The following is a 17,304-nucleotide window of genomic DNA, read 5'->3' on the forward strand; positions in this document are numbered from 1 at the left end:
TCCTTACCTCTTTGTTTTATAAGTGAAGAAACTGAGGCTGAAGACTTGGTGTGGGCAAGTGAGAGTTACTTGTCGTCATCCTCACAGGTAGAAGTAGCGCTGGTCACTCAGTGGGGTCTGACTCTTTGTGACCCTGTAGACTACAGCCTGCCAGGCTGCTCTGTCCATGGGATTCTCCAGGCAGGAACCCTGGAATGGGTTGCCATTCCCTTCTCCAGGGAATCTTCCTGACCCAGGGATTGAATCCAGATCTCATGCTTTGTAGGCAGATTCTTTACTGTCTGAGCAACCAGGGAAGCCCAGATAGAAGTAGAACCTAAAACCTAAGTGTCTTCTTTCCTTTGTTCCAAATCGCCTTTGACTCTTTGTCCTTATAATATTTTTATATCTATTTATTTTGACTTTTTACAGTATTCCTGCTCCTTTTTTAAAAAACAGTTTTTGTTTTTTTCTGTGTTCATCTAGGCTTTACTTGCAAATAGTATAACAAGCAAATGTTCAGCAAGATATGCTGTGAGATGCAGCAGTCCCCACCTTACCCCTGTCCCATTCTTCTTCCTCAAGGTCAACTCTTTAAACTCTCTATGCCTGGTTATTTCGATATCTCTCAATAACATGCTTAATTGCTTCCTAGTGTTGATTTGCTTCTGTCTATCCAATTCCCAATGTGGAAGGTGAGGATTAGAGTCCTCTGTCATCCTAGTGTCCTGCATCACCCATGTAAATATTTTTTGCACATGATCTTTGGACTGTTAACATTAAAAAAAAAAAAAAAGCTTATGTTTCCCCATTCTATTACCAACATTTGAAGACCAGAAATTATAAAAATCTAAGTTTTTTCTTTAGTGTTGTAAAGCAGTCTTTCATGAAGCTGTAGAATGGATGTCATCCACAGCATTTTCTTCCTCTAACAGCATTTACTTCGTCTTTGCCACACGTCTTTTTCTAATTTGGAAGTGTTCCTCTGTTGCCAGTCTTGTTCTCCCAGATGTCCGTGGCATGGCTCGTTTGTTCTCTGTATTCCTGGAGGATGCTACCTGGCATGGACAGTGTTGTACCCTCCCTGGGCTCTCAAAGATGCAGAGAATTCATGTGCTTTGTTTCCCAACTTTTGGTTTCTCAACATGAGATGACTTCATAACATCTTATTTCATATAAACCTTGTAATTAAAAATATATATATCACTGATCAGCTACACATGCAGCAGGATTTTAAGGTAGATGTAGGCTTTAAAACACATAGCCTGGAGTTGCCCATGAGCAGTATTTGATCACGCTGCTCAGAAGGTGTACTGCTGCCCCACCCACCTCCCAGGGCAGAACTGGTAGTTACTGATGACCTATCTGTAAAACTGCAACCTTTTTTCTTTTTCCTGATTTCAGGTAGATGCACTGAGATTAAGGCTAGAAGAGAAAGAATCTTTTCTCAATAAAAAAACGAAACAGCTGCAGGACCTCACAGAAGAGAAGGGGACACTGGCTGGAGAGATTCGAGACATGAAGGATATGTTAGAAGTGAAGGAGAGGAAAATCAATGTTCTTCAGAAAAAGGTGAGTACCTGACGTAAGCACTTCAGATTGCGAATTGGTATCATCCATGTTTTGTCATTTTGGAGAAACTTTTGAGTGTGTGGGAAAGAAGAAATTATTGTCCAAGAATTTTAGATTAGGGAGTGTAAACTTTAAACTTACTGATATTTAACTTACTGGTGATTGTATCAGTTTTAGCACAGCTTGATGAATTTACTTATTTGATCACCTGGAAACTATAAATAGTAATTTTTTTTCATTTACTAGCTTAAACATAGATATAGTTGTACAAATTTAGATATAAATCTAAAATTTATCAATTTTTTCTTTTCTTTACTGAGAATTGAGCAGTCAATGTGTTTTGTGGGTCTTAAAGGTATTTTAGATGCATTTTGTGTTTACATAAACTTTAGTAGCTCTTACCTGTCAGACTCATACAGATTTTAGTGTGTGTGAAGTAATATTTACACCCATTACTTAACTGGAGTCCGTGAGACAAGGTGTAATAAGTTGTAACACAGTGACTTAACACAGCAGATACTGCACCTGGCCAGGGCTCTTCTTTCTTTCATTTTCTCCAAAGTAGGGGATCCAAGTCTGGGGACAACACCCAGATTTTTCTTTTGAAGAATTCCTGTTTGCTACTGTGTACAGTTTTGGTGGGATCAAAGGGTGCCCTGCCTTCCCCAGAGAAAAGGGTAGGCAAGAAGAGAAACTAATACCTGCTCTTTTAAGAGAAAGAAGCTGTTGGGAAACACACAGGGCTCTCAGATTAACAGGCAGCAGCGTGGAATCTGAGCAGAAACCAGTGTGGAGAAGCAGGAGCTGGCTGGCCAGGGCACCGCCATAGACAGGCATGTCACCAGGCAGCTGCAGACAAATGGGACCTAACTGGCCCTTCTCCTGGTGACGTTTGCTGCCATCACCTCTCACCTTATTTGTATTGACAGCAGCCTAGCTGTTTTTCCTGCTTCAACCCTTACTTTTCCTACTGGATGTTCTTAACATTCAAACTGGAGTAATTCTTTTAAAACAGAAAACTGTTCATATCACACTCTAACCAAATCTCTCTAGTCACAACAAGCTACCTAATTTGTGGGGCCAAGTGCAAGATGAAAATATAAGACCCTTTATTCAGACTTTATGGAGAATTTCAGGATGGTCATAGTGAAGCATTAAACTAAGTATGGGGCCCTTCTGGGTACGGGGGCCCTAGTACCCACTGAAGTTGCATGCCTGTGAAGCCACATCTCCATCCTCAGTGGTTCCCATCCTCACAGGATATTCTCATTAGTTACCCATTTTATACATAGTAGTCTGTGTATATCAACCTCCACCACCTGGTTCATCCCAGCCCACCTCCCTCCTGTATCCATATGTTTGTTCTCTACATCTGTGTCTTTGTTACTATTTTTCAAATAAGATCATCTGTACTTTATTTAGATTCCGCATACCTGTGTTAAAATATGATATTTGTTTTTCTGACTGACCTCATTCTGTATCACAGTCTCCAGGTCCATCCTCATCTCTATAAATGATGCAGTTTGTCCCTTTTTGGGCCGAGTAGTATTCCGTTGTGTATATGTACCACGTCTACTTTATCCATTCCTCTGTCGATGGACTTTTAGATTGCTCCCGTGTCCTGGCTGTTATAAATAGTGCCGCTGTGAACATTGGGATGCATGTATCTTTTCAACGTGTGATCTTCTCCAAATACATGTCCCAAAGTGAGATTGCTGGACCATATGTTTGCTCTATTTTTAATTTTTTAAGGAATCTCCATACTGTTTTCCATAGTAGCTGTACAAATTTACATTCCCACCAACAGTGCAAGAGGGTTCCCTTTTCTCCATACCTTCCCCAGCATTTATTATTTGTTGATTTTTAAAATTATGGTCAATCTGATAGTGTGAAGTGATACCCCATTTTAGTTTTGATTTGCATTTCTCTAATAATTAGTGTTGTTGAGCGTCTTTTTATGTGCCTCTTGGCCATCTGTGTGCCTCCTTTGGAGAAATGTCTATTTAGGTCTTCCATCCGTTTTTTCATTGAGTTGTCTTTTTTTTTATCTTAAGCTTCATGAACTGTTTGTATGTTTTTGAGATTGATCCTTTGTCAGTTGCTTCATTTGTAAATGCTTTCTTCCATTCTGAGGATTGTCTTTTCATCTTATTTATGGTTTCCTTTGCTGTCCAAAAGCTTTTAAATTTAGTTAAGTCCCATTTATTAATTTTTGTTTCTATTTTCATCACTTTCAAAAGTGGGTCAAAAAAAATCCCGCTGAGGTTTGTGTCAAACAGTCTTCTGCCTGTGTTTTCCTCTAAAAGTTTTATAGTGTGTGGCTTTACATTCAGGTCTATAATCCATTTCAAGTTTTATTTTTAATTTATGGTGTTAGGGAGTATTCTAATTTCACTCTCTTATATGTAGCTTTCCAGTTTTCCCAAGGCTTTTTTCTCCATTGTATGTTCTTTCCTCCTCTGTCATAGGTTAGGTGACCATATGTTTGTGGGTTTATCTCTAGGCTTTCTACATACTTTAAAAAAAAATACTCCTTTCCATTATGGTTTATCCTAGGAGACGATATAGTTCCCTGTGCTCTATAGTAGAACCTTGTTTTTTATCCATTCTAGGCTCCCTCATTCTTGAGGAATAAATGGCAGCACTTTACTCAGTAAAGATTTTTGGAAGGCACTTTCAACGCAGAAGTGACAAACAGCTTCTTTTGCTGACATGAATGTTTTGCAAAATTTTAAACTGCCTCCTCCTGCCCCCTCCACCAGATTTAAAAGTTTGGAATCAGTTTGAAAGTTCTAGAACAAAGCCAGATATATACTATGGCTCCTTTCAACAATAGGATAGCAATCCCACTTATTTAAACTGTTCCAGTGATGGATTTGGAAATATTTCATGTATATTTGGAGAGGTTGTTTAGCTTAAAGTTTTCAACATAGTGATGGGGAAGGAGTACTGTTATATCTGCAGTGTAAAAGAGAAATAATATCTAAAGAAGTGATGCACACAATTCAAAAACCACTTCAAAATGTGGAAATAATACAGGAGCTGATGAGCTAATGAAAGATTGTCTTTGGGACTGAAGACTTCTTAGAGTTTTGACCACACTCAGCATAATTGGCTCTTTTAGGGCAGGCCCAGATTGGAACAGCATAAGCTTTGGATTAGGGTGTGTTGGCATGGAAGAATAATAAGCTCGTGTCAATGTCAGAGGTTCAGTGTTACTTAATATTTCTTTCCCATAGACTCTCTGGCAACCAGCATGGTGTTTTGATGCCAGTAGAACTGGGTATGCTCCTTTCATAGCCATGTTTAACCTGGTGAAGCTAGGCTTACACCTCATATCTGTCAGCTTTGCCTTCAAAGCCCTGGGTCTCAGAAGTCTTGTGTGCTCCGTAAGCCAAGTGCACAGGTCACATGTCCGGGCAGCAGGCACAGACATGATGCTCTCAGCCTTTCGTTGCTTGAGGAAGGAAGTGAAATTGAATAAGCAGAGAACCCCAGGTGGCCTAATATTTCTGATCAAACTTTTGTAGGAAAACAGAAGTCATCAATAATAGATTTGGTCCTACCATACATGTTTTTGGCTTCACTCAATAGTTCCAAGAAATAGAATTCTTTTAGTACAGGTCAGAAAGGTGTGTGTACAGAAATGGTTTGGTGTGTTATCCCCATGCAGCTATGATACTAAAGTCAGAGGAGCGGCACGATTTTCTTGCAGCAGCCGTGGCGTTCTGTTCCCATACCTGAATTCAAGCTTCCACTGATGAAGTGCTACCTTTTTGTAGGAAATGTCATAAAACCTTGATGACATTGTACATTTGGAAAGTGTATAATGACTAGGATTTTAGGACATGGTAGCATTATTTGAACCAGATCAAATTCAGACTGCTGTGTAGCTCCTAGATTCTTGCAGCATAAATTTACTACCCAAGAAAAGTTCTTGTTTTTTTTTAAGCCATTAAATTGGACAAAAATTCTATCTCCATTTTCATTCTAGGTCTCAGTCTCACAAGCAATGTGAATTTATAGAGCAGAGGTACTTTATTTACTAGGGGTAGAGAAACAGATGGTGATCTCTCTGGACACTAAATTCACTAGCTGCCTACTGGGCTTCATGGATTGCCCTGTGGGTTGGAAAGGGCTGAGAGAGAGGTTTATAGTTCGCTCCTGGGAGTGGTGAGTGTGGACCTGCCCACTTTAGCAGCTTTATTCTACCCATTTGGAAATATGATGGTGGAAAATTCTGTATGACAACAGAGGAAAGAAAGCTACAGGAGTATGGTTATTAGTGTAGTGAGTTGCTTCATGAAATGTATATTAAAAAGTTAAACTCGAGAAGATGACTATGAAGCATAGAGATTTCCATGTGAGCGTAAAATTGATGTAAGGTATGGAAGACTTTTTGACTCATTTGAGCTCTTTTTCAATGTTAAACATTCAGTGTTAAAGAGATTTATTTGCAAATCTCTTAGTTTTTTAAACATGTGAAAAATCATATTCATTTTGCATTTACTAGGGTTCCCTACGTGTCAGTCAGTCACTACTCTAAGTCCTGGAGGTTTAAAGAGAAAAAAGACATTCTCCAGTCCTCAAGAAACTGACAGGCTGGTTGGGGAGGTAGACTTGTATAATGTGGTCTGTTAGTAGAAACAAAGCACTTGATGGATGCAAAGAGCAGAAGCTAGTTCAGGCTACCTTAAGCAAAATGATATTTACTACTATATCCAGAGCCCCATTCAATTGCTGGTAGAACCAGATTAGGGATGATCGAGAATCAGGACAACTCTAGGAGACCAAGAGAAAGCAAACAGTGCCTTGACCGTGTAATGCAGAGTTTCTGGTTAAGTGTCTTCTCTGCCACTGGCCATCCTAACACCTTCCCCTCTTTGCCCTCATGTCATGCTGTTACAGGTCAAGATTCAAAGTCCTGGGCCAGAGTTCCAAAGTTCACATAAATGCCTCTCATTAGCAGCATCTAACCAGACCCTACCTAAAAGGAATCTGGGAAATGTAGTTCTTAGCTTTACTCCTGTGGAGAAGGCAATGGCAACCCACTCCAGTACTCTAGCCTGGAAAATCCCATGGATAGAGGAGCCTGGTAGGCTACAGTCCATGGGGTCTCGAAGACTTGGACATGACTGAGTGACTTCACTTTCTCTTTTCACTTCCATGCATTGGAGAAGGAAATGGCAACCCACTCCAGTATTCTTGCCTGGAGAATCCCAGGGACAGAGGAACCTGGTGGGCTGCCGTCTATAGGGTCGCACAGAGTCAGACATGACTGATGCGACTTAGCAGCAGCAGCAGCTTTACTCCTGAGCTTTGCATTCAATTTTTGTGTCACTTAATTTGCAAGGTCTTTGCTGACCCTGTAGACTGGGAGAGCTTTTACACCCCGTAGAGAACCTTTTTTTTTAAACTCACTTTGAAGTTATGCACCCCTGCACCCCTTTAGTGAATGTTGTCTTCCTTCCCAGGGCTAAACTTCTTGAGTGCCCCAGCCATCATGATCAGGATACCTCCAGCTCCTTGCAAAACTCTTTTCAAGTGATGGTCCTCAGTCAATATGCATATGATGACTAAATTGTGTCAGTAAATTCTGAATGAATGAGAATTTGGGAAAAATTGCTTTGAGAGTCACTCCTGGCCCAAGAATATTGTTAGCTGTACAAAGAGTCATTTGCCCCAGTGAAATGTCAAATCCACTTGTTGTTCGCAGAACAGTGTGTTCTGTGTAGGCTGCAAGATGGAACTGTCCTGGGAATAGAAAAGCACAGGTAAGGAGATAATTGCTGCTTTACCAGCATCTGTTCTATTACTCTGAGAAAGTAAAGATGGATGAAGACTCTGAGTGAGGGAGCTTAGTCACTCTTCCTTAACTTTCCCTTTTAGTAAAAAGAAAATGTCACATTTACAGAAAATACTGTTTTGTTCCACAAAGAGGATGCTTCTTTTTCTATTTCTGACTTCTCACTTACTGGTTTATTAGAGGCATGACATTTAATGAGAATGGTACAGTGAAATTGCTGGCTATCAATGGTAATTTCCAATTATGATCATAATGATAATTTTCATAACAAGAATAATCCAGTATTGACTGAATCCTTACTATATACAAGACACTGTACTCAGGGCTTTGCATCCTTAGGTTGAGTCCTTACAAAAAAAACAAATACTGGCATGTAGTTACAGTTAAAATCCCTATTTTTTAAATGGGACACTGGTTTAGTGAGTGACTTGCCCATAGTCACATGGCAAGGAGGTGATAGAGCTATTTTTAACTACCACACTACTCTGGCGTTTTTCTATTCATGATCCTGCCTCCCTATGAGACAAGTGGAATCTTTTTTTTTTTTTTTTTAATTTTTTTATCTTTTTCATTTATTTGTATTAGTTGTTGTTTAGTCACTCAGTTGTGTCCAGCTCTTTTGCAACTCTGTGGACTATAACCTGCCAGGCTCCTCTGTTCATGAATTTCCCAGGCAAGAATACTAGAGTGGGTTGCCATTTCCTTCTCCAGGGGAAATTCCCAACCCATGGATCAAACCTACATTTCCTGCATTGGGAGGCAGATTCTTTCCACTGAGCCACCAGGGAATCCCCCTCATTAACTTTTAGGGATTAGCTAAAATATAATTTGAGCAACTTACCTAAGGCTGATACACAAGGATGCCTTTTTTTAATACCAAATTGGCAGAGATATAGCTACTAAATAACGTGATGAAAAATAGGAAAAAAAAAATGACATTAGAACTGGATTTTTTTATAATGTGTATTAATCTGTTTTTAGAAAAAAAGATAGTAGTGACCTTGAGTTTATCTTTTCCTCCATGAAATTCTTCACATAGCATGAAGCTTTTGGTTTATTTTACAGCTTCCTTTTCAAAGGAGTGCGGCAATTTTTCTCTCATTGTATTTTCACTTTGTTTTGGTTGTTGGCTTTTAAAGGACTGAGACCTTGAAAGACATTTTGAGACATCTAAGCAGCTTTCCTGGACTAGTCGCAGATGAACTCATGGTTCAGTAGACTCCTCACCTAGTCCCAAGGGGAGCAATCTGGGAAACTGTTCCACTTTGCGGTGAGCAAAGGTCACCTAAGGTCAGACCTCAGTGTAGGCAAGTTTGCTCTATATCTGAAGCTAGGAACTTGGCTGACACTTGGGGCTTGGGGCCACAACCAAGGTGGCTGTGAGCCTAAGGCAGTGGTTTTCAACTGGGCTGTACTTTACAAGCCCCAGCCCTCCAGAGAAACTGTTGGCAATGTCTGGAGTTCTGGTTGCCACAGCTGAAGGATTGCAGCAACTGTCTGGAGGGGAGAGACCAGGGGTGCCGCTAAACATCCTACAGTGCACAAGAGACACCCTTCCCCCTGGCCCCTGCTAGAGCAGGTTACTATCCAGACCTTTCCTGGCCTATTGGGCCCTTTTCTTCCTGTGTTTGGGCCACCCTTCTCGTCTTGGATCACTGTGCTCCTTGCCTTGAGATAGTAATCCTTAAAGTGAGTTTTACTTAGTATCATGATCATTTATCTGTAACATTTTTAGCTTTTCTCTGACATGATTATAGAAAGTTTACAGAGGTGAACATCTTGGGTGTGTGTGTATGTGTGTGTGATTGAACCATTAGTATTACTGTTTTATAATTTTCATGTTAATCACATAATATGTAAGTCACATGATATCTTTCACATATGTTAAAAAGAGTACATTTATAGCACTTTTTAAGTATTAAAATTACTAGAATTGTTAAAACTGATCTGACTATTTTGATCAAACCAACTACTTTGGAGAGAGATGCTGTTTAACTTTAGTATATAGAATATATGATAGAAATAAAACATCTAATTTAGATAGATGTGGGTCACCTATCAGAAATCACCCAGTTTAAATTTTTGTAGCTAACTGCCAACATTTCAGTCATTTGGAAAAGATCATTAAGACTATATTTTTCTGACAAAAAATGCACTTCATTTGTTCATTGTTGATTGAATGTCAGTTAACCTGTATTGCTTTGATATCTGCAGCTAAAAAAAATATTGTCTAGGTTAATATTGGTGATTTGCTAGTTTTCTTTTGAAACTGCCTTCTTCAGTAAAAAATATAAGAAAAAGCTAACTTACTGTATTATATGGGCTTCCCAGGTAGCTCAAACGATAAAGAATTTGCCTGCAATGAGGGAGACCCGGGTTCGATTTCTGGGTTGGGAAGATCCCCTGGAGAAGGGCATGGCAACCCAGTATTCCTGCTTGGAGAACTCCATGGATAGAGGAGCCTGGTGGGCTATAGTCCATGGGTTCGAAAGAGTCAGACATGACTGAGTGACTAACACACACACACACATTGTATTATATAATAAATTCTCAATGTATGTTCTGTGTTTGGAGGGTAGTAGTATGTTATTGGGTCTAAGCAAAAGCATTTTGAAAATTGAAATTTTGAAAAAAAAAAAAAAAAAAAAGAACATTTTGAACCATCTCAAAAATGTTTGATTCCAAGGCAAACCATTCAATATTACAGTAATCCCAGTCTATGCCCCAACCACTAATGCTGAAGAAGCTGAAGTTGAATGATTCTATGATGACCTACAATGCCTTCTAGAATGAACACCAAAAAAAAGATGTCCTTTTCATCATAGGGGACTGGAATGCAAAAGTAGAAAGTTAAGAGATACTGGAGTAACAGGCAATTTTACCTTGGAGTACAAAATGAAGCAGTGAAAAGGCTAACAGAGTTTTTGCCAAGAGAACACTCTGGTCATAGCAAAACACCTTCTTCCAACAACATAAGAGAAGACTCTACACATGGACATCACCAGATAATCAATACCAAAATCAGATTGATTATATTCTTTGCAGCCAAAGATGGAGAAACTCTGTACAGTCAACAAAAACAGAACCAGGAGCTGACTGACTTGGATCATGAACTCCTTATTGCCAAATTCAGACTTAAATTGAAGAAAGTAGGAAAAACCACTAGACCATTCAGGTATAATCTAAATCACATCTCTTATGATTATACGGTAGAAGTGACAAATAGATTCAAGCAATTAGATCTGATAGACTGAGTGCCTAAAGAACTATGGATGGAGATTTGTGAGAATGTACCATCCCCAAGAAAAAGAAATGCAAAAAGGCAAAATGGTTGTCTGAGGAGGCCTTACATATAGCTGAGAAAAGAAGAGAAGTGAAATGCAAAGGAGTAAAGGAAAGACATATCCATCTGAATGCAGAGTTCCAAAGAAGAGCAAGGAGAAAAAAGAAAGCCTTCCTGAGTGATCAATGCAAAGAAATACAGGAAAACAATAAAATGGGAAAGACTAGAGTTCTCGTCAAGAAAATTAGAGATACCAAGGGAATATTCCATGCAAAGATGGGCACGATAAAGGACAGAAATGGTAGGGACCTAACAGAAGCAGAAGATATTAAGAAGAGGTGGCAAGAATACACAGAACTGTACAAAAAAAGATCTTAATGACCAAAATAATGACCAAACTGCTGTGATCACTCACCTAGAGCCAGACATCCTGGAATGCAAAGTCAAGTGGGCCTTAGGAAGCATCAGTATGAACAAAGCTAGTGGAGGTGATGGAATTCCAGCTGAGCTATTTCAAATCCTAAAATATGATACTGTGAATGTGCTGCACTCAATATGCCAGCAAATTTGGAACACTCAGCAGTGGCCACAGGACTGGGAGAGGTCAGTTTTCATTCCAATTCCAAAGAAAGGCAATGGCACAGAATGTTCAAACTACTACACAATTGCACTAATCTCACACACTAGCAAAGTAATGCTCAAAATTCTCCAAGCCAGCTTCAACAGTATGTGAACTGAGAACTTCCAGGTGCTCTAGCTGGATTTAGAAAAGGCAGAGGAACCCGAGATCAAATTGGCAACATCCTTTGGACCATAGAAAAAGCAAGAGAATTCCAGAAAGCCACCTGCTTTATTGACTACGTGAAAGTCTTTGACTGTGTGGATCACAACAAACTGTGGAAAATTCTTCAAGAGATGGGTATTCCAGACCACTTGACCTGCCTCCTGAGAAATCTGTATGCAGGTCAAGAAGCAACAGTTAGAACCAGACATGGACAATGGACTGGTCCAAATTGGGAAAGGAGTACATCGAGGGTGTATATTGTCACCCTGCTTATTTAACTTATATGCAGAGTACATGATGTGAAATGCCCGGCTGGATGAAGCACAAGCTAGAATCAAGATTGCCACAAGAAATATCAATAACCTCAGATATGTAGATGACACCACCCTTATGGCAGAAAGTGAAGAGGAACTAAGGAGCCTCTTGATGAAAGTGAAAGAGGAGAGTGAAAAAACTGGCTTAAAACTCAACATGCAAAAAACTAAGATCATAGCATCTGGTCCCATCACTTCATGACAAATAGATAGGGAAACAATGGAAACAGTGACAGACTTTATCTTCTTGGGCTCTCAAATCACTGTAGATGGTGCCTGCAGCCATGAATTTAGATGCTTGCTTTTTGGAAGAAAAGCTATGATCAGCCTAGATCGCGTATTAAAAAGCAGAGACATTACTTTGCCAACAAAGGTCATGTATGGATTTGAAAGCTGGACCATATAGAAAGCTGAACCCCAAAGAACTGATACTTTTGAACTGTGGTGTTGGAGAAGACTCTTGAGAGTCCCTTGGACAACAAGGAGATCAAACTAGTCAGTCCTAAAGGAAGTCAGTCCTGAATATTCACTGGAAGGACTGATGCTGAAGCTCTAATACTTTGGCCACCTGATGCGAAGAACTGACTCATTTGAAAAGGCCCTGATGATGGGAAAGATTGAAGGCAGGAGGAGAAGGCGACAACAGAGAATGGGATGGTTGGATGGCATTAATGGTTTGATGTACATGAGTTTGAGCAAACTCTGGGATTTGGTGATGGACAGGGAAGTCTGGTGTGCTACAGTCCATGGGGTTGCAAAGAGACATGACTGAGGGACTGAACTGAACTGACTGAAAGGCATTTTACTCTGGCATCATTTAATACATTGTATCTTTATTATTACATCAGGTTTGTGTCAAGGGTTTCAGGGCAAGTTCTACAGAACAAACAAGCATGCATGTTTGCTATTTTTATCTGGATTTTCCCAGTGAGCAATGATCTAGGGAAGAAACAGCTTGATTTTAACCAGTTGATACTATTGATAATTTTATCCCAATGAAATGATATTTCAAAAGTCACTTTTTATCTCTTGATTTGAGATGGTGGCTTCCTTGGTTAGCCTTAGTTTCTTGGGGAAGCAGTGAATTCACCATCCGTCTCCATTGTGTATATTACTTTTCTTCTAAGGGATTTGAAGGTGCCCTTCTCTTAGAGATGACGTTGATGAAATTACATTTTATTACCAAAAGAACCAAAGTTAAAAAATTCACCTTCTGGTGGAGAATTAAAGAGATTTGGAAGCCTGTTCATTTATTCATGTGTTCAGTCAGCATATATAGGCACTGTACTTAGCTGCATCTTTCTACCCCTTTCCCTCTGTTGAACCCAACTGAATATTATTTAACTTTCAAAGACATGTTAAAATGTGTATGCTGATGAATCATGGACAGTCCTGAAGACAGAAAGATATGAGAGAACATAAACATGAAGGAGACTTGATGAACGCTGCTAGTTCAACCTTTTCTTTTCCCCTACTCAGTACATGAGTTCTGAGATTAAGAGACTTGTTTAGGGTCAGAGAACTAATTAGTGACAGAGCCTGGGCTCTGATTATATTTTTTCCTTTTCCTTCTCTCCATTCCCCTCTGGTATCTGAGGCTTGGGGCGTCATTGCCCTGTTCTGGCCAATTTGCTTTTCTTTCCTACCATTCAGTTATCCAATGATACATGTTCAGCATCTGTAATGGTCTGAATGCTCAGCAGGCATTGAGGAATACAGGAACTATTGAAGAAGGTACAGTTTCTGTCCTTTGGGAGTTCACACTCATGGTAAAAAAAAACCACTGAATAGGCAATGGCAAGGTAGAATATCATGTGTGCTATGCCAGCCAGGTATCTAGTGCATATAGGAGGGACACCTCACCTATTATGGTTAGTAGGATGGTAAAGGAGGACTTCTGGAAAAGTTGATAACTAAGCTGGGATCTGAGAGAGTATAGAAAGTGTTGTCCAGTGAAAGGAGCGAGAATAGTATTTGCAAAGGTTTGCCTAGAAGAGGCAGCACAATGCATTTGGCGGAATTAGAAATAATTTAATATTGATGGACTACACTCCCCATCCCATTTAGGAAACAAATTTCAGGAAAGTTTTTCTGCTGCTTGTTTTTCTAGAAATCAATATTTTATAATTAAGCTTTGAGAGTCATTTTGACTTCCATAGTATAAATGTTCTCTTCCAATCCCTTATGACTTGCTAGTGGCAATAGTGATTATCTGTGTTATTTCAAAATGCAGTTCAGGGCCAGATCATGCTGAGAACTGATGCTTATTCATTGAGAGAGCTGATCCTGAGCCAGGGGAGGCAAATTCTCTTTTAAATAAATATTTGACTCTGTGTTAAGACCTTATATTCTGTACTCAATTTCAGCATGATGGATTTTTAAGAAGTTTGTTTGTGATTACCTGTAAAACCTCTTCAAGATTTAAAATAAAAATGCCCAGAGTGCCCTGACCATGGCTGCTATCCTGAATGGGTAAAGGCCTCTTGACACATCTGTCAGTCTCAACTGCCAGCTGCTGTTGTTCTGTGATAAGAAATTAGAGGTGGTTGAACTTTTACATATTTCAGTCTGGGGATGCTTCCATTTTTCTTCCCACGTACTCCCCAAGCCATTTGATTTAAATCACCCTTATTTATGTGGGAAGGAAAATTTTCTGTGTGTGTTTGTTACTCATCCTGTGTTTGGCAATGGATTCTACCCTGCTGTGAAGAGTTGACACATATCTATATTAGCATTTATGTTATATTTATTGTACAGTGATGTCTGTAATTAAAAACTTTTATAATATGTGTCCTAATTTTCCCCAAAGAATAAATGTAAATTGTAAGTGAGTGTTCTTGGGGCACATAATTCCACAGTTAGTGTGGGTAAAGAAAGGTTAGTCACTCAGTCGTGTCCAACTCTTTGTGACCCCATGGACTGTAGCCTACCAGGCTCCTCCATCCATGAGATTTTCTAGGCAAGAGTACTGGAGTAGGTTGCTGTTTCCTTCTCCAGAGGATCTTCCTTGACCCAGGGTTTTAACCAGGTCCCCCACATTGTAGGCAGACGCTTTACCATCTGAGCCACCAGGGAAGTCCTATTGTGGGTAAGAGACCCCTTAATATTGTTCTGATATTGTGGTCTCATTGCCACTTCTTCCCCTTTATCCTAACTTAATTATACTATACCTTTTGCATACTGAAAGATATAACTGCTTTAAATGGACTGTTTTTCCAGAAGTTGAATTCTAAATTAATGGCATTGAGTATATGGCAGTTTGAGGTCTTCATCATGACATTTTATCACACATCCTTTTAAGATAGCTGGGTTTTGAGAATGAGCAATAGCACCAACATGTAATCAACTCTTGGGTAATATAATTAGTTTATAAAGCAATTTATAATTTTAAAAAAAGTGCTATGGTAGATAGAATTCTAAGATGGCCCATAAGACTTCAGACATCTCTGGTATGTATTCCCTGAATAATGTCCAGGATGTGAATATGATATATTTAAATAGATTATGTTATATGGCACAGATCACTTTAAGAAAGGAAGAGTATCTGGGTAGGTTTAAACTAATCGTATGAGCCCTTTCAACCTGAATGCTGAGGTCAGAGTCAGGGCAGTAATGGATTCAAAACAGGAGGGGGACTCACTGTGTGAGCAGTTTTCCCCTTGATTTGAAGATGGAGAGGACCACATGGCCTGAAGTGTGACAGCCCCTGGAGCTGAAAATGGCTTTTGGTGACAGCCTGCCTGGAAGCAGTAAGTCAGTCCTTACAAGAAACTGGATTTTGCCAATAACAAGGGTGTGATCAGAAGTGTTTGGTTTTTTGTTTATTTTTCTCTACAACCGCCAGGCAAATACTCATTCTAGCTGACACCTTGAGTTCATTCTCAGGATACCCTGAATAGAGATCCCAGCCACACTCTGCTGAAAATCCGACCTACAAAGTTGTGAGCTAATAGATGGAAATTGTTTTAAGCCACCATGGCATTTTGTTGCACAGCAATAGAAAACTGATACAAGGGCATGTTAATATAATTCTTCAGTAATAAATCTCTCACAGAAATCAGGAGGCAAGTAGAGAGCAGTGGAGTTCACAGGATATTTACAAGGCATTTTGGCTCACAGAAGTGGTAGGGCTTGTTACTTTAATGAAAGCAGTTTGTGTTGCCTTTGACTCCAGCTTAGAAACCATGGAAGTATTTATAAATTTTTATAATTTGAGGGGGATTTGCATGATTCAAGATGTATGAATAGAAACAAACCATTATTATACTTCTCAGTATCATTTCAGGTTGCATAATTAAAATTTCTTGAAAAATGATGTCATATGTCTGTACCTATTTCCCTATCAAATCCTGAGCTCATGCAAAGGAAGTAACTGGGTCTTGCTCATCTTTTTATCCCTAGTACCAAGCACAGTGCTTGACACCTTATAGGTGCTTGGTAAGTGTTAGTTGGAAAGTTGAAATGTAATAGAATGAATAAACAAATCTCTCCAAAGTTCTGTTGAGATTCAAAGTGAGTAAACAAATAGGAATGGCTGTATTCCAATAAAACTTTACAGAATGAGCAGTCAATCAGATTTTGCCCATGGACTGTAGTTTGCTGAGCTCTGGTGTAGATCACAAATTATTAGAGCCTAAAGACATTTCTACCATTTAACTAGCTTCATGGCTAGTTTGAGATTTTAAAAACTGAGCTCCAAATATTTGATAGAGTTAAACAAAGTGTACTTCTTTTGGGGACTGTATTTAGTGTTCATCTTAGACATTGCTGTTGGTGCAGTGGAAGGTAAGTCACTTGCTTCCAAGGGTGAGGTCTTCCAATGTTTCTATTGCATTCTATGTCTGTTTTCTGTGAGTGAAGTCTGAATGAAGTGGAGCTAAATAAATAGGATGTGCTTGAAAGAATAGTGCTGATTGACTTGGGGTGGGAATATTTCTTTCTTTAATATTGGAATATAAAGTTAAATTCTTTAGGTTGCACATGACAGTTTGACTTGTAAAAGGGTATATGAATAAATATATATAAAAGGCTATATACACTGAGACTTTCTCCAATTATGAATGTTTGTGAACTTGTGACAGCTGGAGGTATAGACAAGGGTGGCCACATGGGAAGGTAAGATAAAGGCTAAGATTCTTTGCTGCCTTTCTGTGTTACCAACACATTTCATCTGAGCTTGCAGGAGAGGGGTCTTTAAAAAGAGATAGATAAAATGTCAAATAACTAGGGAAAGATAAATGTGGAGGTAGTAGACCGAAGCTGGTTCATCTACTGATTCTTCAACTAGGAATTCATTCTAAGAAAAAATTAAGGATATAGGCAATTAGTCACAGCCTTGTTCATAGCATGGTTCTTTATTTATTTATTTATTTTTTGCCTGAAGAGTGAAAATAATATAGAGGAGTGAATAAATGATGATATATTTCAACATAAATCCAATAGAAATGACATTATAGAATAATGTATTTAATGACATAAAAAGATCTTCACCTTATTTTGCTAAGTGAAATAATCTGTGTTCAATTTTTATGTACGGAAAATGAAAATGCCTGTTTTCTCACACCCT

At 39.1% G+C, this 17,304-nt stretch overlaps 1 protein-coding gene across 1 annotated transcript in view; it reads left to right on the forward strand.

Annotated features, from left to right (window-relative positions):
• ERC2 (ELKS/RAB6-interacting/CAST family member 2) overlaps nt 1-17,304 on the forward strand; it is a 919,595-nt gene that overhangs the window by 334,724 nt on the left and 567,567 nt on the right. Inside the window, exon 6 of the mRNA XM_065935028.1 lies at nt 1,384-1,551. Coding sequence (XP_065791100.1) covers nt 1,384-1,551 — 168 coding nt within the window. The remainder of the gene's footprint in view (nt 1-1,383; nt 1,552-17,304) is intronic.

The sequence above is a fragment of the Muntiacus reevesi genome, chromosome 4 (assembly GCF_963930625.1).
Source record: "Muntiacus reevesi chromosome 4, mMunRee1.1, whole genome shotgun sequence".
Lineage (NCBI taxonomy): Eukaryota > Metazoa > Chordata > Mammalia > Artiodactyla > Cervidae > Muntiacus > Muntiacus reevesi.